At 52.7% G+C, this 19,844-nt stretch overlaps 7 protein-coding genes across 7 annotated transcripts; 4 read left to right on the forward strand and 3 right to left on the reverse strand.

Moving 5' to 3' along the window:
- Nucleotides 1-121: 121 nt before the first annotated feature.
- Z519_11354 (uncharacterized protein) lies at nt 122-3,001 on the forward strand (the record flags this gene model as incomplete). The annotated part of the gene is made up of 6 exons (XM_016769066.1): nt 122-161; nt 215-273; nt 332-2,311; nt 2,366-2,609; nt 2,657-2,765; nt 2,812-3,001. The coding sequence occupies 6 exons, from the start codon at nt 122-124 to the stop codon at nt 2,999-3,001; spliced, it is 2,622 nt and encodes an 873-aa protein (XP_016614912.1).
- Nucleotides 3,002-3,328: 327 nt separating this feature from the next.
- Z519_11355 (uncharacterized protein) lies at nt 3,329-3,619 on the forward strand (the record flags this gene model as incomplete). Its single annotated transcript, XM_016769067.1, has 1 exon — nt 3,329-3,619. One exon carries the CDS (start codon nt 3,329-3,331, stop codon nt 3,617-3,619), a length of 291 nt encoding a protein of 96 aa, XP_016614913.1.
- A 913-nt stretch (nt 3,620-4,532) lies between these two features.
- On the reverse strand, nt 4,533-5,731 carry Z519_11356 (uncharacterized protein; the record flags this gene model as incomplete). Its single annotated transcript, XM_016769068.1, has 2 exons — nt 4,533-5,479; nt 5,710-5,731. 2 exons carry the CDS (start codon nt 5,729-5,731, stop codon nt 4,533-4,535), a joined length of 969 nt encoding a protein of 322 aa, XP_016614914.1.
- An 866-nt stretch (nt 5,732-6,597) lies between these two features.
- Nucleotides 6,598-9,583, reverse strand: Z519_11357 (uncharacterized protein; the record flags this gene model as incomplete). Its single annotated transcript, XM_016769069.1, has 3 exons — nt 6,598-8,965; nt 9,283-9,380; nt 9,431-9,583. 3 exons carry the CDS (start codon nt 9,581-9,583, stop codon nt 6,598-6,600), a joined length of 2,619 nt encoding a protein of 872 aa, XP_016614915.1.
- Nucleotides 9,584-10,157: 574 nt separating this feature from the next.
- On the forward strand, nt 10,158-11,934 carry Z519_11358 (uncharacterized protein; the record flags this gene model as incomplete). Its single annotated transcript, XM_016769070.1, has 2 exons — nt 10,158-11,241; nt 11,294-11,934. The coding sequence occupies 2 exons, from the start codon at nt 10,158-10,160 to the stop codon at nt 11,932-11,934; spliced, it is 1,725 nt and encodes a 574-aa protein (XP_016614916.1).
- Nucleotides 11,935-13,678: 1,744 nt separating this feature from the next.
- On the forward strand, nt 13,679-15,866 carry Z519_11359 (uncharacterized protein; the record flags this gene model as incomplete). The annotated part of the gene is made up of 4 exons (XM_016769071.1): nt 13,679-14,558; nt 14,612-14,959; nt 15,012-15,562; nt 15,627-15,866. The coding sequence occupies 4 exons, from the start codon at nt 13,679-13,681 to the stop codon at nt 15,864-15,866; spliced, it is 2,019 nt and encodes a 672-aa protein (XP_016614917.1).
- Nucleotides 15,867-17,970: 2,104 nt separating this feature from the next.
- On the reverse strand, nt 17,971-18,833 carry Z519_11360 (uncharacterized protein; the record flags this gene model as incomplete). Its single annotated transcript, XM_016769072.1, has 3 exons — nt 17,971-18,034; nt 18,105-18,361; nt 18,420-18,833. 3 exons carry the CDS (start codon nt 18,831-18,833, stop codon nt 17,971-17,973), a joined length of 735 nt encoding a protein of 244 aa, XP_016614918.1.
- Nucleotides 18,834-19,844: the final 1,011 nt, after the last annotated feature.

Consider the following 19,844-nt stretch of genomic DNA (forward strand, 5'->3'; position numbering starts at 1 on the left):
TGAATCCAGGCCTGTGTCATTCCTCGCTTTGACATCATCTTCTCCTGCTCTGCGAATTAACACCTGCAATCCTCGGTTTGTCCGCCTTCTCCCTCCCAGACCGCTGCTCGGTCCAGCCATCATGGATGTCAGGGCGGTTTTGGAGAACACCTTCTCTCCCGGTGAGATAATCTCCTGTATCCCGCGGTTCCGGCATCGCACTGATCCCCCCTAGATGCAACAATCCGTGGTGGTGCTGAGGAACAGCTCAGACAAGCCCGCGAGGGAAATTTTGTATGTCCACCTGATCCTGCACCTGGGATACTGCACCGATTAACGGATACATATCTAGTCTGAGTACCTTTCTATTCTCTCGACAGAACTAGCCAACGATCAAGCTGGTCCTGCCGTCCGACAAGCCGCCGGCCTCGCCCTGAAGAACGCCTTCTCCTACCGTGACGTGACCAGATTAAGAGAGGTCCAGGCAAGATGGTTGCAAGGAGTCGACCCTCAAATCAAGGCTCAGGTAAAGGAACTGGCCGTCAAGACTCTCACGTCTACACCTCAAGCTGCCAACTCGGCTGCTCAACTAATTGCGACCATTGCCGCAATTGAACTACCACGTAACGAGTGGCCTGATTTGTTGCCTGCCCTCGTCCACAATGTTGGCGCTGGTGATGACAAACTCAAGCAATCCAGTCTCACCACCATCGGCTTCATTTGCGAGTCGGACGATGTCGAGCTCAGAGAGTCTCTGGTTGGATATTCTAACGCAATTTTGACTGCCGTTGTTCAAGGTGCGCGAAAAGAGGAAGAGAACCAGGATGTCCGACTTTCGGCCTTGTCTGCGCTCAGCGATGCTACAGAGTTCATCCGCAGCAATTTTGAGAACGAGGGCGAGAGGAACTACATCATGCAAGTCGTGTGCGAGGCTACACAATCCCCTGACACCCGCGTTCAGGCCGCTGCCTTTGGTTGTCTGAACCGAATCATGGGCATCTACTACGACAAGATGAGATTCTACATGGAAAAGGCCTTGTTCGGGCTGACCATCGCGGGTATGAAGAACGATGAAGAGGATGTGGCCAAATTGGCCATCGAATTCTGGTGCACCGTCTGCGAGGAGGAAATTAGCATAGAGGATGACAACCAGCAAGCACAACAAGAAGGATCGACCGAACTGCGACCATACTTCAACTTCGCCAGAGTCGCTGCGCGTGAGGTTGTCCCGGTTCTACTCCAACTGATGACCAAAGTCTCCGAAGATGATGCCGATGACGAATACAACGTCGCTCGCGCCGCTTATCAGTGTCTCCAACTCTATGCACAGACAATAGGAGGTGACTTAGTTCCAGTGGTTCTTCAATTCGTAGAGGCGAATCTACGCAGCGACGACTGGACCAAACGAGATGCCGCAGTATCATCGTTTGGCGCGATGATGGACGGCCCTGACATTAAGACCCTTGACCCTCTTGTCAAGCAAGCTCTTCCTGTCTTGATCGGAATGATGCAAGACCCAGTCGTCCAAGTGCAGGATTCTGCGGCGTTTGCCCTGAGCAGGATCTGCGATTATTGTTCCGACTGTATCGACCCGTCAACACACTTGCAACCGCTTATGTCCGCCCTTTTCTCTGGCCTTATGAGCAATCCCAAGATAGCCGCGTCCTGCTGCTTGGCTCTCCTCAATCTGACGGAGCGATTTGTCGGTGAGGACGGTGCATCGGCAAACCCATTGACGCCGCATTTCCAAGACAGTGTTACCTCTCTGCTTACCGTTACCGAGAAAGAAGGAGGCAACAATCAACTTCGCACGGCTGCATATGAAGTGCTTGGTGGCTTTGTGACAAATGCCGCTCATGACAGCTTGCAAATTGTCGCAGAACTCTCCAACGTCATCATTCAACGTCTAGAGAGCACGATCCCCATGCAGAAACAGATTGTCAGTATTGATGATAAGATCACTCTTGAGGAATTGCAAGTCAGCCTTAGCAGCGTTCTGCTTGCCATTGTTCAGAGACTCGAACAGAATATCGGGCCCCAGGCCGATCGGATCATGCAGATTAATTTGGAGCTCCTCAACGTCACTGGTAACACGAGCGTTCCCGAAGTCATTTTCCAAATTGTCAGTGGATTGGCGAATGCATTGGCAGGCGACTTTCTTAAGTACATGGACTCGTTCGCTCCATATCTCTACAATGCTCTGGGCAACCAGGATGCTCCTGACATGTGTTCCTTAGCCATTGGACTTGTCAGCGACATTGTTCGTGCACTGGAGGACAAGGCACGGCCATACTGCGATACATTTATGAATTACCTGCTCAACGATCTTAGGGTTTGTCGTCCCCCTCTTTATCTACTCGTCACATAAACTAACAACTATCTAAAGTCCGACAAGCTCTCCAACTCACTGAAACCACCCATCTTGGAGACCTTTGGTGATATCGCCACTAGCATTGGTGTACATTTTGAAACCTACGTCACTGTGGTCGCTGGCGTCCTCCAGCAAGCAAACAATGTGTCCGTCGCGAACGATGTCTCGTTCGATATGCTTGACTACATTGTGTCTCTCCGATCCGGTATTGCCGATGCATGGTCTGGTCTGATCCTGGCTTTCAAAGGCACCGAGAAAGGTACGATGCCTTCTAACGCGCACGGTTCGACGCTAACGAAGTGACAGCGCCCCTCCTCCAAAACTACGTGCAACCCATCTTCGAATTTTTACAGACCGTTTCTCAGGATATGAATCATAACGAAGGGCTACTCAGAGCTTGCATGGGTATTATCGCGTAAGTATCCCATCTGAGCACCGCTGGCCCTTGCTGACGATTGCAGTGACCTCAGCGAGACCTTCCCAGACGGATCACTTTCGGATTACTATCGACAAGATTGGGTCACCAAGATCATCAAGGAAACTCGGACCGCTCGAGATTTCTCACCCCGGACCATCAACGCGGCACGCTGGGCAAGAGAACAAGTCAAACGACAGACTCAACATCAAGGTACCATCATGAATGCCTCATGAACTTGATGTCGAGCATATCTCTTATCCCCAACATGATTATCCACTCCCCGGCACCATCACCGCCAGCCCCGAATTACCCTTGCCCGTTCACACCCCAGCACCAGCCCCAGCACAGCACCTTGAACCCCCCTGTCAGAGCGCTGATCACCGTTATGTGAAGGCCATTTCTCATCGCAAGCCAGTACCTTAGTGGGACGACTGGAACACGATGACAATGACTCATTGCAAAACGGAGAGAATGGTCACGTGGACAAGCGTCAACTCTCCGACGATCCCCGAAATGGCACTCGTGTTTCACCCCGGACTCCTGGCCCCCTCCTGCGGACGATGGCCCTGAACCCATTAACCTTTGCGCAACGGCTCGATCTCGAAGAGATGGCTCCGAACGTATCTCCTGCAACTGGTGCGTCGGCTCTTGGTCCATCGCACGTCCTTCCCGGTTTGCAGTCCCGTCTACGACCCCTAGATCATGGTACCTTCGTCGACTTCAAATCAATGTCGCCTCTAGAGTGGATGGCCATGGCCATCCACGGCCGCTCCCATGCTCTAGATGCAAATATGAATGGCTCGCCAGTGACGTTCGGTCACCGCTATGATGGAGACGGCGATTCCCCATAGCTCCCAGCCTTCGGCAGCCGATCGTTCAACGGAAGGGAGATGGCCGACATGGCAAGGGCACTTGCAAACGATAGAGAGTCTCCGGTTTGGTTCACCCATGGAAAGACAGAGAAGACTGTTCAGACGCAGGACTGGATGATTAGATTTGGCGATTGTTCGGAACAGATACACGAGACAGCCCCGTGATACCCCCTTAAAGACCCATTTCCCCTTTGCTTCGCTTCTTCCCTCTTTCCCCTTCTTCGCGTCGCTTCCCTTTGCATTTCAGCATCGCATTTGTCTGCTGGAATGTGGTCGAAAGCCCACTGCTTCGCGTTGTTAGACGTACGAAGGGTGCTGGCGCGAGCGACTGCTTGCTTGACCTGCATCGTCATGTCGAGTTGGGGCACCGTATTTTATTGACACATACACTATGACTTGATCACCTTTCCCGGGCTCCGCCTTGTGGTCATCATTCATATCCACGCGGAGGTTATTCGAGCATTGAGCTAGCTAGCAATTCAAACGAGAGGGCCATAATTTGTTCAGATTCGGGTCCTCAAAACCAGTCTAGCAAACGTGAGACTGTTGCGCTGAGGTGAAATATCGGCGATGACTACCCCACCAGATGGCACGTCGTGTTCTTCTTACGACCTGAGCTGAAGTCGAATCACTTATTCAGCCATGTCAGCTTCTAGAGGCCCGTAATATCTGATCCGAACAGAAACAGGAGAGTGATCTCTCGTACTGTCTTCAATCCCTTTACCTTGCTCACACAACGCCCGCGCCAGTCCGACTCGAATTCCATATACCATCCATGTCACCCCGTAGTCCACCACATACCTCGTCCCTCCCTCCACGTCTAGTTGCTCAGCTCAGGATCTGTCATTGCCCTCACGTTCCCCCAGGGTGAGGGGCGTAACTGACCAGTTGGCTAGCTTTTCGCCATCCTCGCCCTCGCAAACTTCCACCACAAACCATCCTGCAGATCGAAGCTCTGCTCGATGAGAAAGCGCTGGCTCTCGTCAGCGTAGTCGACGGGCTTCCGATAAAACAACCTCTCAACAACACATTCGACGCTCTGGCCGCGCTTGACCTCTCCGTCGACGCCGTTGGACTTTCCATCCTGGCTCACACGCCCGGTCTCGGAGATCAGCTCGTCGTACGCGCGTACCATCGTGCTGACGGGCGTGATCCACTCCTTGGGCCACACGGCCGTCACGTCCGAGGGGGTCATGCCCGTGTCGACGTACGCCGGCATGATGCAGTTGACGGCGATGTTGTCCGTCTGGTACAGTAGCGCGCCGACGGACCGCGTCAGCGCCAAAACTGCATGCTTGGTCGCGCAGTACTCCGGCGCCACGGGGAAGGGGTAGATGCCGGCGCAGGACGAGGTGATTACGATTTTCGGGTTGAACGGTGGTGACGGCGAGGTTGTCGAATCGGAAGCCAGCGACAGCGCCTTTGCCGTGCGCCGAGCGTAGTGCACGAACAGCTTGAGGCCGTAGAAGACGCCGATCTGGTTGACCTGCGTACACAGCATGGGCGGCTTCGTGGGCTCCTCCTCTTCTGCGGATGCCCCCTCCGCCGCGGACGACGGGCTCGCCAGCGCAATGTGCTCCTTCTCGGCCGTGCCGGCGTTGGCCGCGAAGAAGTCGATCCTCCCGCCAGACCAGGCAAACGCCGTCTTGAACAGCGCGGCCTGCGCGTCCCACGACCCGACGTCCGTTTCGACGAAGAGGTGCCTCTCGCTGTCCCTTAAGGCATCTGTGCCCGAGATGGCGGCGTATGCTTCAGGTCGGATGTCCGCGATCACCACGCGCCAGTCTGGCTTCGAGAGAAGGTGCGTCACCAGGCCCAGACCGATGCCGCTGCAGCCGCCTGGAAGAGAAGGGATTCGTTTAGGTTAGAAGCTGATTTGAAAGTTTGGATGCTTTTTTGTTTTCTCCTTTCTCTCACATACATTCTCTCCCCTCCCTCCCCCCTAGCCACAATCTCTCGTTTTCTCTTTCATGTAGGCGAGGGCTTTGGGGGAAGGAAAGGTAAAATTGTGAAGGGCAAATAGGGAAGAAAAGAAGATGGGGGAAAAAAAAGGGGGGGGGGGAAGATACCGGTGACTATTGCCGTCTTCATATTGATCCTCGTCGTTGTGAGATCACTTTTTCTTCTTTCCCTCTCTCTTCTCCTCCTGTTCTACTTCTTGTGGTTTTGAGGCTTGATCACAGAGGGACAGGCGCTGGAAGTATTGGATATTCTGTCGGGACAAGCCAACCCCCCAAAAACTCAAAAGTACCTAGCTGTGTATATCATGCAACAAGGGGAAAACAAGACGCGGGGGATGGATGGCGAGATGAGTGAAAGGAAAATAGATGGGGGCTTTTTAAAAGAGGCACTGACTGCTTTTTCGTTGTGAATGCCACTGGTTGTTACATATATCGTTCGTTCAGACTCACCCAACGCCAACAGGCTGGTTCGTGGTGGTACCGAGGTGTTGCAAGCCCAACTCCCGCTGAATTCTTCGGCTTCTGGTCCTGACACATGGTTGTCGAGTCGTAAACCAGGATCCTCTCCTCTCCTCTTCTCGCTTCTTCTTCCCCCCCAGCCATTTCCCGTTTATTTTAGCTTTTCTCCGTCTTCCTCCCCCGCAGAAGTTTGTTTTTGTCAATCGTGGTCTTGGCCAAATATGGAAGGGAATTTGAGGTCCGGGCCCGGTACGTATCTCTCCCGATGCATATGTTACTCTTGTTGCATCAGGCAATTGCAATCTCGTCACGGCCTGCGTGCATACAAAGGTGTGACTGATGCCTCCAACAAGGTTTGTCGGCGATTCCAGCAAAAGGAGGGGTTTACATGTAGTCTTTGCGGCCCGACTGCGCGTCGATAGATTCATACCCAACCTCCATATGGATACCACATCACCATTCTTCCACGGACTCGTCAAACCCATTCCATTTTTCTTGGAGTGAAGAGTCCTTTACTGGGCTATTAAGGGGCGGCATTCAGACCTTTGACTGCTGGTCATGCACGGCCCACAGTGGTGCAATGGTTTCCACAGCCCTCTCCACGACGGCTTTGATGCGATCTCGCAGGACCCCGTTGGCGCATTCCACGTCGAGATTTTCCAGCCATAGTTTTGCCACGTGTTTGTCGAATCGGATTTCCAGACCCGGGACGGGAATTCCTGCGGCAGCTAGCCTTGCGCGCTCTGCTGCCTCAGCCTGTTCGAGATCGGCTTCCTCGTCAGATGCATCTGCACCTTCGTCCTCGTCCTCTTCCTTTTTGACCCCTTCGGCCCCGGACAGCAGGGCTTTCCGGTTGGGCGGGTTGGTCTTGCGCGGCTTCTCTATGGGGGTGATATTGTCGCCGAATTGTTCTTCGAGGAACATGCACAGTCTTGAGAATCGATCTTGTGGAGAGAGATTGGTCAGTTCGTTAGTCAACGCCTTGACACCGTTCTTTTCATGCTTGTGGCCGTGGTGTGAATGTGCCGATTTGCTCGACGAGTATTTGACAGCTGCCGGACTGCTCTCAACCGTCATGAGCACGGCCATGACTGCGTCTGCTATGCCGTCGTTCATTGTGTTGCCCTCCCATTCGAGTTCGATCTGCTTTTCTCTCCCCAACCATTTGAGAGTGACGCAGCCCATGATGAGGAACGTCCGCTGTGGCTGGGCAACAATTTCTTCGTCGGCTTCTTCTTCCTTGTCCTCTTCGGCTTTGACTCCGTTTTCCCCATTCCTCTGGTCGGCTTCGACCTTGACAGGATGCCCATTTGGTTCGGACTTAATGTGACCGACTTCCTCAATGCTGCCAAAGGTGCCTTCGAGTGCCCATCTAATAAGCTCGACCCCGGCTGCGGCAAGTGTGATATGTTGTCGGCATAAAATAGTCGTCGTCGTTAGGCCCGCGTACTCGCGAAGATCCTCTGGGGCCATCAGACTGAGCTTGAAGCCGTTCTGCACGAGTACTCCACTGATCACTCGCGTCTCATCCGCTTCGGCAGACGAAGGGGGAGGTATCTGCGCCAGCTTTCCGACGACCTTCGCCACTTTATCCTTTCTGAAGGGGATTTTGATCTCTGCGCCGTTCTCCGGGCTGTACACTTTTGTTTGCTGTGCGTTTGGGTTGCTCGCAAATCGGCGGGAATTTAGATCTAGCAGTCTTGATCTGAGGCGTGCGGCTTGAGAGCGTTCTCCGTGCACCAGAATAACGTGGGGTGCATCAACTTGCTGAATGAAATCTACGTTCTCAACCCCTGTAACATGGGCTGCGAACTGAAACTCCTCAACCGAACACCGTCGAGGTATCATCACCGCGGCATCATCATCTTTGTTCCTGCGGCCCATTGTGTGGCCCAGACCAGTGTTTCCACCGCTCATGATCGCTGGAATCATTTCTGGTTCGGACAGGATGGTCCGGCCCATGGTCCCTTCAACGTTATAACCCGTCATTATGACCCCGTTGCGTTGATCTGGTGCCCATCTTTCGAGTAAGATGCGAGACATGCCTGACTGCATCATACCGGGCGAAGCTAACATTACACATCCTCCTACGTCGTCAAATCGGTCTAGATTTCGCAAGCTTCGCACGTAGCGGAAGTCCCAGGGGCCTGCACTGACACCTTTCGCATTGCCAGCGGCTTCGGCCTCGGCCATTCTCTCTCGAAAGATGCGTTTGATGTTGTCGTTCATCGCATTAATATAGGTCTGATACACAACCATGCATTTTCGTGCCGTGTTGCCGGTATAATAGATGGGAAACTTCTGGAGCTCGGGATGCCGCTGCCAGTAGTCCTCGAGGATGAGCAAGAGTTCCTGTGCCCGACCAAGGGCAAATACTGGCATCAAAACTTTCCCGCCGCGATTCAATATATTGGAAACAGATTTCAGGAGAGCAGTTTCTCTCTCTGCGCGTGGTGGGGCGTTTGAGATGCCAAATGTCGATTCCGTGATAAGACAATCGATCTTGCCCACGCTCGCAACGTTTGGAACCTCGGCGGCTACGAGATGTCGATCCTGTTCTCGAGAATAGTCCCCGGTGAAGAAGACATTGAGCCCAGCGATATTGATCAAAAACATGGCAGCTCCGAGAACGTGGCCAGCCGGGTACGGTGTTATTCGGACCCCGGAAACAGTATGCGTTGTGTAGAAGTCGATCGTTTCGATTTGAGGCAGGGTTGAAATATGGTCTGCTTCGGTGTAGAGCGAGGTTCGTTGATCCGAAGTTGATGTAGTGTTGCTCACTCGGACGGAGTCCTGAATAAGCCATTTGTAGATTGCCTTGGTCGGATGCGTCATGAAGACTCGTCCTTTGAAGTCGGTTTTGGCGAGCACGTAAGGCAACGCGGCCGCATGGTCCAGATGGAAACTATACAGGGTTGCAATTAGCTTTCAATTCGGAGCAGTCAGGAGGAAGTCGCCTTGAAGTCGGGTATCGGAGAGCAAAAACCATTGAATCGAGGCCCAGAGAGAGGGAAAAGAGTAGGAACAAGGGTCTTAGGTGAACAAGATTGTATTGGTGTCTGCCTATAAAGATCTCATCGAGCATGACCGTCGAATCCACCCGCGTCCAAACATGAAGCACCTGACGGATGTAAAACACCAAGATCCAATTTGTTTTGTGCTCATCCTTCTCACATTCGATCCTCAAAGCAATACGATCAGACAAAGGAGAGGTTCACCTACTGGCTGATTAATAGGATGTCCACAGTACTCAGATCGAAGTCGTCGAAGTAGGGCATGGCTGACATCCCTTCTCGACCTGTATGCATGCCTGCATCGAGCTATACATTTGTCAGACTCTGTTCAATCCAGATATGTCTTCAAGCCTCACCATGACAGTCTTGCCCTTATATTGTAGGATATGACACGATCGGCCGACTTCTTGACATCCACCCAGCCCAATAAACACAAGCTCATCTGAAGGGTCTACTTGCTCATCGTCTTCGGCGGCGGCCATGGCCGCAGCTTTTCTTTTCGTAGCCATGTTCTTGAAGAAGTTGTCGGAGATGTGGTCGGAAAACGTAGGAGATTGAGGAAAGGAGGGATGGAATGAGATGGCTGCACACAGGTGAAGCCCCTAATCAATACATACGTCACGTCAACCGGGTCAGCTTCACCGCATCATGAATGCTGCCTCTCAGTGCGCTCAGAATCAGGAGATTTGATGGTCTCTTGGCTCGCTGAGAATTCAGATAGACAGCGGTGAGAGTTGAGTGATGCCGGTGACGAGTAACGAAGCACAAGTGAGTGAAGTTAAAGACGAAGGAACAAGCAAGGCACGTGACTGATTGCGGTCCTTGAATCCTGGGTCGCCTGCAGGCAGCCCTTACCCGCAGTTTTACGCTTCATCATCGCATCACTCAACCACACCACTTACTTTACAATTCTAATCCCGACACGTTATTTCACGTATCGGTCAATTCCTTGGATGTCGGCAGAGTGGAATCAGGCATGCTTGGCACAAGAAGGAAACCGAGCGTGAGTCGACGCTCACTCGGAATCCAGAGCCAGGTTCAGAGACAGAGACAGAGACAACCACTGAGGTGGAACTGACCGCCATGGCTCAGTCGCCGCCTGCGCCATCACGGCCTCCTCTCCCTCAGACGCAGACGTCTTTTGCGCGCACCTTTTCCTCTGCAAATGGTCGACCCAGCCCGCTTGGTCCTCAGTCACCTCCATTAGCGATGAACTACTCCTCACCTTCGCCTCAAGCATTTTCTCCCCAGCAATATTTCCAACCGCCAGCTGCTAAGAGACCCAGACTGTCTCCCGATGTTCAGTCCCCTTCTGCTGCTCAAAGCTATCCCCCCACCCCGACAGCCCAGCCGAGCACCCCAAGCGGAAATGGCCCCGTGAATGGTTCAGCCGTGCCACCCTCGGGGCAAGTATTGATGCCTCCTCCTCAACGTCCGGCGGAAAAAGCAGAAGATCGGAACTATGAGGATATCTTGGTTGGGACCGGAATCAATATTGAAGAGGAGGCTAGGATGCTGGTTCAGAATGACTACTTTGGTAGTTCAACTCCCAAAACGGCGACTTCCGGCAGTTTTGAATATCAAAACAATTCCTTTCCGCAACCTGGATCGAGCGGAGGCGTAGCAGCCTCACAAAAGGAACAAGTAGAAGGTCTAACCCAGGAATATCAGCCGTCGGAGGAAGAGATGAAAGAGAGAAAAGAAGCCCGCGCCGATTGGGAAGCATCTAGATACAGCCAGTATCCGCTGTGGGATATGTTTTTGTTGGGCGGAGCGCTCAACGACAAGATTCGAAATATCAGCATTACTGAGCACTTGGTTGATCCACAGTCGGGAGTACTTGTCAATACGCAAAAGCATATGCCTCCGCCCACGGTGCGGGTCAACGGGTTGGAAGGTGCGTCCCGTATCATCGACAAGGGGCAAGCTATCCTCGACACAGGGCAGAAAGGCGAGCGGCTTTCTGACATCATGAAAGTCATCAGTTTGGCAACACGAGCCCGAATGACTGGTCTACTAAGCGAGTCCTCGAGACTTGCCAAGGAACGCCGGCAACATTCCAAGGGAAAGGTACCAGACGAGTGGCAAGATATAGCAGTTCAACCCAAGCTGGCAAACGACGTCCCTGACAGAGCAGCTAGCCCAGCGGGTAGCTCCAGCTTAAAACGTGAGGTTTCTGATATCCGACCTCGACTTCTCTGGCGCTGACCTCTCATTAGGCACCCATTCCCAAGCAGGCAGTGAATCTTCGTTTCAACCTGAGCAGATTCCAGGTCCTATACGTCTCATATCAGCGTTCGAGAAAGCTTCACAAGCGGAAAGGGCGGCCGAGGAAGCACGTCGACAAAGGAGAGCAAAACGAAAGGCTGCCAAAAGCGAAGAAACAGCCCCAACAGCAACGGGGACTGAAGCGGCCCCAGATGCCGCCGGTGTTGCCACCCTGGAAATGGAGAAGAAGACGACAAAGAAAGAGAGGAAACTGGCAGAGAGCAAATTTACCGAGCAACAACAGCACAAGTCGGCAAATGAAGCAGCGCGAATGGCTGTCGCAGGTTTGTTCGGGAGTCGGTTGGGAGGAAAGAAGTCAAGAACCTACGATTGGATGAATGCAGGCAAAGCCGGAGCAAGCCCTGCCGTGACTCCAGGCAGGCCGCCAGTGTCGGCCAGTACGTCGACAGCAGGAACACCGGCCCCTGATCGAACTCGAACGATTCCAAAAGAAAAGCAGTTTGGTCAGTGGGATGAGGACAAGGATGCTAAGATTCAGGCTCGAGATATTTTACTTGTGCTCGAGACGGACGGGCGCGCCACGCGTTCATATGTGAGAGGGCTTAGCTTGCCGGAGAGAAGCGATTCTTGATATGTGCATTTCTAGATTTCACAGCCAATGCGTTCGGGGGAGATTTGCGGCGCGCCTTTTATCGGCGGGGCGACAAACAAGCCTACTACTGTAAGATAATGGGATTTTCATATAAAAAGAAAACACCAAACCAAAAGAAGCCACATCTGAGGTGTCCAGAGCGAGGGTGGCTGCATTGGCTTTGGCATGAAGGATATCAACGTACCCAGTATCTGGCTTCTTCAACGAGTCGACTGGGGTTCACGTCAGGCTGAGGTTTGGCTTGTCCAGTTTAGACTAGTGCAATGCGGACTTTTCGTATCGTGGCAGGTTGGAGAGGCAAATCTGGCTTTGGTCGGCGAAAGGGTTTTTGCTTCAACCACTCACGAGTACCGAGTACCACGCGTCCATTCGGGTCTTGTCGCATGTCGTGATCGCCATGCCACGGCAAGTCGAGGTGGCGAACTTGTCATCCCTCCTACTTTTCCCCGACGCCGGATGTGAGAAGCAGCGTGTTGAGACTACTGAGACTACAGGTGAAATGTTCTCGCCTTTCTCGATCCTGTGAGGCAGGATATCACAGTACGGAGTAGGGAGTATTTACGAGGTAGCCTGTACATATCGGATTATCAAAAACTGCCACGGTTCGCCAAACGACTTACAGTGGTGTGACGACGACGCGCCATTGGAAAGTCCCGGTGCCTCAGAGTCACCCACCCATTTGCCGCACAGCTTTGGGGGCCCAGGGAGGCCTCATAAGCGACGATAGGCAAGGCAAAGGCGCGTGGACGGAAGAATTGGGGCTATCGCTCACCAATCCGCAATCCGGGGGCGCGGGTCAAGTTAGACGCCAGTGACAATTGCGATGGTCTCCAGAGTATCTGCGAGGTAATACTAAGGATTCAGCAATTAGCAGAGGCAGAAGAAAGAGAGCATCCATATATGTAGATATTTGGATTGATTTCATTATTGCACGGTCTACAGCGCGGATTCAAGGGTCTAGTAAATCCTGCCGGCGGGCGGTGCACTGGTTAAGATCCCAAGCCCGGGGGGTAGTGGTTGCCCTGGCTGGGAGGGCTTGGGGGGTGGTAATGGTAGTCCCTCGTAATGGTGGTGTCATTCGCCGTGGGCAGCCCTGATTCGGCCGGTTAACTGGACGCTGGACGCAGTTCTCCATCTTCCTCTCGATGTGCAGTGTACAGGGTGCAGAAAGAGGACTGAACCCTTTCCTGCTCTGCTCGCCGCTCGCCTGCAACTTGAACTGCGCTACGACTGGCCTGGCTAACGGCAAACTGGAACGCTGGGCACCCGTCAACCGTCACCGAAGTGCAAACCTCACTTCATCTCCGTCTACATCATTGCCATCCTCCACCAACTGCTTTTTTCTCACCCTGACCAGCATCAATTTTATTCTTCGTCACCTACCGCCGCTTCTGCTTCATCCTATCTCCCCATCGCCCCCTGGAACGCAACGAACATGAGCGTGGATCTGCTGCAATAGGCGTTTTCCGCCTGAGGTTGTGCGTCTCCACGTTTTCACCCGAACCTCGAACACTGCCTCGACAACGACCTTCTGACCTTCAACCTCCCTCCTGTGGCTCTATCTCATCGTCTGCCATCAAACACTACCCTCTCCCATCTCCCGATCGAGTTTCGAGACCAAGCACACGAGTATTGACCCCTCCCGAACCTCGCATGTTGCTCTTTGCAGTCGGCAACACCTGGGTTGTCGAGCCTCTCCCACAGAAAACGGGCCTGAAACACCATGTCTACGCCCTCGATAGCAACCACTCTCCTACCTGCTCACCATAGCCAGTATGGTTATGCTCATCAAAATCTATATTCGCCAACTGCCCGCCCATACCCCACCACCAATACTCTACCGGCACCCCAGCGATTGAACACCTCGTTTCATTCTTACCAAGGTGCCGCTCAGTATCAACGACCTCAACAGTCCCCGGCAATGTCCTACAGGGGCCCCTCGAACGTTTCCACGATGCCTGCGTCCCAGTCTACCTCGGTTCTGCCTGACGCTCACCTCAGAAGACAACCGGACTGGAATGAATTTTACAAAAACGGTATCCCGAAAGAAATCATTGTTATCGACGATGACAGTCCAGACCCTGAATGGCCAGGAGACGCTTCAAGAAGACAGCAGAGACAGGATGCCGCCGGCTACACGTCGAACGCGGGCCGCAAAAGAAGAGGTGATCAAGGCGAAGAGATTGAATACGCAGACAGTCCAACATATTCGACGCACCCAGCCAAATTCGGTGCGTCCTCGTCGTCTGCCTCTTATCATTCCAGTGATCGAACTACCTCCCTCCAGACTGTGACCGCGCCAACCTCGCTCGAATCATATGGCAGCAACCCTGCTAGCAACAGTTACGAAGATGTCAGAGTGGGACAAAAGCGGAAAAGAGCACAACCCCAAAAAGAGACCCGATCACAAGCGGCAAAAAGGAAACAACAAGAATCTGCACCAGACGCTTTTGCAGACTACATACCTCCTCCAAAACCGTTACGAAAAGCCGCGGATGTTCACGTTCCGGTAGTACGAGATACAGAAAAGCATAAAAATCTGAAAGTGGATGATGACGATGGACATTATATCGTGAACCCCGGCACTAAACTTGCTGATCGATGTGAGTATCATCCTTTCTCAGTGACAGTATCTCTCTCTGACAGTTCTTGATAGATGAGATCATCAAGCTCCTTGGGCAAGGCACTTTTGGCAAAGTCGTTGAGGCTTACGATTCGCGAAAGAAGACGAAATGCGCGGTCAAAATCATTCGATCGGTGCAGAAGTACCGCGATGCCTCTCGGATCGAGCTGCGTGTCCTCTCCACGCTTGCTCTGAATGACAAAAACAATCGAAACAAGTGCATCCATCTAAGGGACTCATTCGACTTCCGAAACCACATTTGTATAGTCACGGACCTGCTGGGACAGAGTGTGTTCGATTTCCTCAAAGGAAATGGCTTTGTTCCCTTCCCAAGTACGCAAATCCAGAGTTTTGCCCGGCAACTGTTCACCAGTGTCGCCTGTGAGTTGCGCCCCCCTTTTGGTGCCAGAAACATCGTACTAACCTTGCGCAGTCTTGCACGACTTGAACCTCATCCATACAGATCTCAAGCCTGAAAACATACTGCTGGTTCACAATGCTTACCAAACCTTTACCTACAATCGCTCGATACCTTCATCGTCCCATACCATATCAAGGACAGCTCGACAACGCAGAGTCCTTCTAGACAGTGAGATCCGTCTAATAGACTTTGGCTCTGCTACGTTCGATGACGAATATCACTCTTCAGTGGTATCGACCAGGCATTACAGAGCACCTGAGATCATCTTGCAACTGGGCTGGAGTTTCCCTTGCGACATTTGGAGCATCGGTTGCATCATTGTGGAATTCTTCACAGGCGACGCATTATTCCAAACGCACGATAATCTCGAGCATTTGGCAATGATGGAAGCAGTATGCAATGGCAAGATCGACTCCAAACTAGTCAAGCAAGTATGCGCCGGAGGACGCGGGGCCAACGCAAATTCTGCCGCCAAATTTTTCAACAGGGGGAAACTGGAATATCCTAACAGCGAAACCTCAAAGGGATCTAGGAAATACGTCAAAGCGATGAAGCATCTTCACGTACGTTTGGGGTCCTTGCGCTTGCCTCCACTTGGAGAGTACACTAACGGTGATTCTCATACAGGAATTCATACCTGCCAACTCGTCTTTCAACAGGCATCTGCTTGACCTGTTGCGGAGGATCTTCGTGTATGATCCGAAGAATCGGATCACAGCAAAAGAAGCCCTCAAGCATCCTTGGTTCAAAGAAACCATTGTGGACGACGGTACCGAGGCAATTCGCATACGCGAGGAACGTTCTCTGGTTGAGGACCCGTTTGCTCAGGAAGACGCAAACGTAAAACGGCCGCGAATAGATCAATGACAACCATCGACGCGCTACACCTATGCTTCCAGAGATCGTTGTGCTTCTCATGACGCTGCGGAAAAGCTGAGACTTCCGCTCATGACCTGGCCTACTGTCGTGGCCTGATGTTAAATATGTCGAATTCGGGACTGAGGACGACGCTAATGATTTATTGATCGGATTTGGAAACTTGACAACGCCACTACATACTGAGAGATGCTGGTGGGGCCCATCGGACAATGGGTGAACCTCGTCGGAAAGCCTACGACGATTCGAATTCAACAACTCGCTCAACGAGAGTATCGAAAAGTATTCTTCGTCCAGACAGCGGTGTACGAGAACCGTTGCCTAGAGACGTGCTTTGAAGGGAGGAGAAAGGGAATCGCATTGGACCTTGACTGTCAACTGGACCAGGCGGCCCATGTCTTTCTAGACCTGAAACCGAGTGAGAGGAATGAGAACCAATGCAGAGTACACATTTTGAGGAAAATAAGACTAGGCTAGACATGGGCATGATGCTTTGCCGCGCCTTTACATAGTGATAGCGAAGGTTTAGCTCACAGATAGCAAATATCTTTCCTGCTCCCTGGACAGAGATATGGACATATGCACAGAAGATCGGAAGTTTCAGGGCTACGGCTTAGCCATAGGCATAAAGTAAGGCTGCCATTTTTTCTTATTCTTGTTCCATTCTCGGGCCGGTGTAAGCGCCAGATAAGGGGCTTTCAGCCTTGAGAGACCTACCCACGTACCCGCATAGACAGCCAGCCAGGACGAGTTATTCAGGTAGGTAGGTACCAGCAAGTTGGCCAGGATAGAACTGGGTAGCGTCGCGCAGCAAACCCAGTTCAGTCAAGGTCAGAGTCGGGCAGAAGATGGGGAGTGAAAAGGGCCGAGGTCGAGCGGGCTTCTTTCCACCCCCTCCCCCTTGTGGTCTGTGCATGCGGGTTTTTGGTCCGTCGGTCGGCCGTTTTGAATGCCCTTGCTATCTTGCTACGTTGTGCTCGAGCGGGTTCCTCCGTGTCCAAGTCGGGACATTCTCCAGGTAGCGGATTGCGTTCTCGCATAAGTGCGTAGATGTGTGGGAAGATGCCCTTGTGAGCCCTCTAGAGAGCCTTATTCAAGTACTGCGGCGCTCTGTTTTAGCAGCTATACATACGGAGGGTCTCGCAGAATTTCATCCCCAGCCCAGTCCAAAACCCCACTTCTATCCTTCATTGATCACCTCCGGTGCTGTTGGGGATCCTCACATCCTCTCCGTTGGCCGGTTTGGAAACTTGGTACGAGGTAGTAGGTCTGACTTCACGATGCCGTCGGCTGCATTCTAAACCAGCCTTCTTGTTGAGCTGACTTTGTCTTACAAACGGGTTATGCAGGCAGAATTGCCAGTCCTGAGTTTAGTATGGGTAAAATACGTGTCCTGGGAATAGATGGGGTGGGAGAGCTGGCTCCCAATACAGTTCAAGGCTTACCGGTGGTCGCGGTGGACGCGGGTAGGGCGTTGGATTTCCGTAATGACCGTGGGTTTTGTAAAGAGCAAGAGGTCCGCCTTCCCTAGGCCATCTAGGGGTTGGAGATGGTGAGCATTGATACTGGTCAGGGTAGTGGTAGGGGCATGGAAGGCAGAGTTGGGGTTGGTGATTATGAAGTCTCTCTGGATTGGGAGTTCGAGCGTTGGCATCTGAGCAGGGCCTTGATTGGGATTCAATCTGGGTAATACTTGGATAGAAGCTGGAACGTGAAGACGTCTGGCGCTGTTCCTGCATCCGAGATGCCATCATCTCTTGCTGAGCACATATGTGCTTGGCTTGGTTGTCAGGGGTTGGGGTCTGTTCTTCGGGCCCAGTTCCAGTGCAACCTCAACGCCGCCGGGGAATCAAGGGGTGTTGGCGCTCGATTAGACGGCGGGACGGATGATGTGTCATGACGACTGTGTGATTGCGCGGGAGATAAGGGATAGTCGCACATCCGTCCAGAGATAGACGCAGAAGCAGGCACTTGTTTAGGTCTGATTGAACTAGAGTTTGAATTGCTTGGCCGCATTGCCTGAAAATCGGGTCGAAAAGAGCGGATGGATGCTGTCTTGTCTCGCTTCTGAGAATTAACTATGCTATCGTGATATTCAGCAACTGTAGAACCGCGTGAAGGATCTCTTGACGAATGCGGCGAGCAGCCCCGCCGATTGTCTGGCGGAAAAGAGTTAGTACTGCGATGCACACTAATGGTCGTGGTGCTCCCAATTCTGGTTGACCGGACAATTGAGGGTCGGGGAGATGAGAATCGACTGGACCCCTGACGGTTAGCGGTAGAATTCTGGTGTCCAGCGACGGTTCTTGCGCCCCCAGATCGTATGGAGGATACCGCTGACATGCGGCGAGAACGAGCCCACTGTGGTTCTTGGTTGTCTTCACCGGGCGTATGGGAATCAAGAGCTCGTACGCTGTTTCTCGTCCTAGCTGATGCTGCTTTTGAGGGCTGAAGCGAAGGAGCACACTCTTGTGCTTGCGAATGCCCTCCAGGTTTATCAGGCCCGGCATGGGATCTCGCGCCGCATGCTCTGCCGGAACGCACCTCCGCCTGTGTCGGACAAATGGGTGAATCCTTTTGGTCACGATTGTGATTAGACTTCCTATCCTCTGCACCACTTGCCTCTCCTGCTCCGGCGACGTCTGCAAGAGCGGCCGCTGCGTCATCCTCTACATCTCTGGCTTGAGCCTCCTGTGCCTGTGTTTCTTCATCTTCAATGCCCTCCTCCATGGCTGGCTCCGTCCCGGCTCCCTGTTGGTCATTACCAGGCGTGGTTGCAGTGGTAGCTCTGGCAGACGCTTCGGCAGATATTGCTCCGCGTGCCCGATCCCGCCTGCTCCTCCGAATGGCTTCGATTCGCCGGTACTTGTCGTGCATGCACAGTTTTGCCAGGCCAAACCAGACGCTTGAACGACTGTCACTGCCAGCCCAGCGAAGTCGTGGGATTTGTATCGGCATTTGGCTGAAGGTGGATGAAGGGCATCGACTCCGGCGGCCGACTGGTGGAATGCGAACTCATCGCGGATAAGGCGTAAGATGGGGGTTTATATGGCATAGCTGCTCAAGTCTTTCACCTATCTGTTAATTTGCCGAGTCACTCTAGATCCGGCATGACAGCAACTCTCCATGGTGACTGTACCCGCACTTGGGCCTGAGTGTGTCGCGACGGCTCGTTATTATAGTCTAAGGCGCTGAATGTCAAGAGGAATGACCGGTGCAGGAAAGAGTTAATGAAGGGCATGGTTCACTTGCCGGGACCCGCTTGTTGCTTTGACTGAATACCATTAGCACATGCCGCAGTGAGCATGCTGATTGACCTATTTATGAAAAGCCTGGAGGATTAGTCATTGTTCGACTGGTGCCTCCTGATGCTGAATTGCTGGAGGCGATTTCAATAAGGAGCTGAGCAACGTGGCTAGCCGCTGGCGAGCTCGGCATGGCGTCTGAAAACAAGCTTTTAATTAGGTTTTAGCATCCGAACAAGGGGGGCAGTGGTGACTAAGCCGCCAATGGCGACTTGGCGCAGGAGTGACGGTGCTTGGCGTCTGACATGAGGTGACGAGAAAGCGAAGAGGAAGAGAAGAGCAGCAAGCAAAAATCTTGGTTTGGTGGTATCAGCGGTGGAGGGCTAGTGGGCTGTAACTTATGCTTGTGTATCATCTACCTGTACTCAGTAGAGCCCTTCCCACCCGCATAACGAAGGCACTGCAGGTAGTCGCGCGAATGTCCCTTCCTTGATTCCCCATACTTGGGTACCTCGAAGATAGTACGAGGTAATACGAGGCGAGGGGGTTGATGTGCTCTTTCCCACCCAGCTAACACTCGACTCCCACCTGGGGCGCTCACTGCTCTCTACCAAGTAGACTTGCAAAATCCCTCTGAGGAGTTCCACGGTCATCCAAAACGTCCACCATCCTCATACCTATCGCACAAGATCCATTCCTAGCCCTTCAAACCTCCTTTTACCCA

Source organism: Cladophialophora bantiana, assembly GCF_000835475.1.
Source record: "Cladophialophora bantiana CBS 173.52 unplaced genomic scaffold supercont1.21, whole genome shotgun sequence".
Classification (NCBI taxonomy): domain Eukaryota; kingdom Fungi; phylum Ascomycota; class Eurotiomycetes; order Chaetothyriales; family Herpotrichiellaceae; genus Cladophialophora; species Cladophialophora bantiana.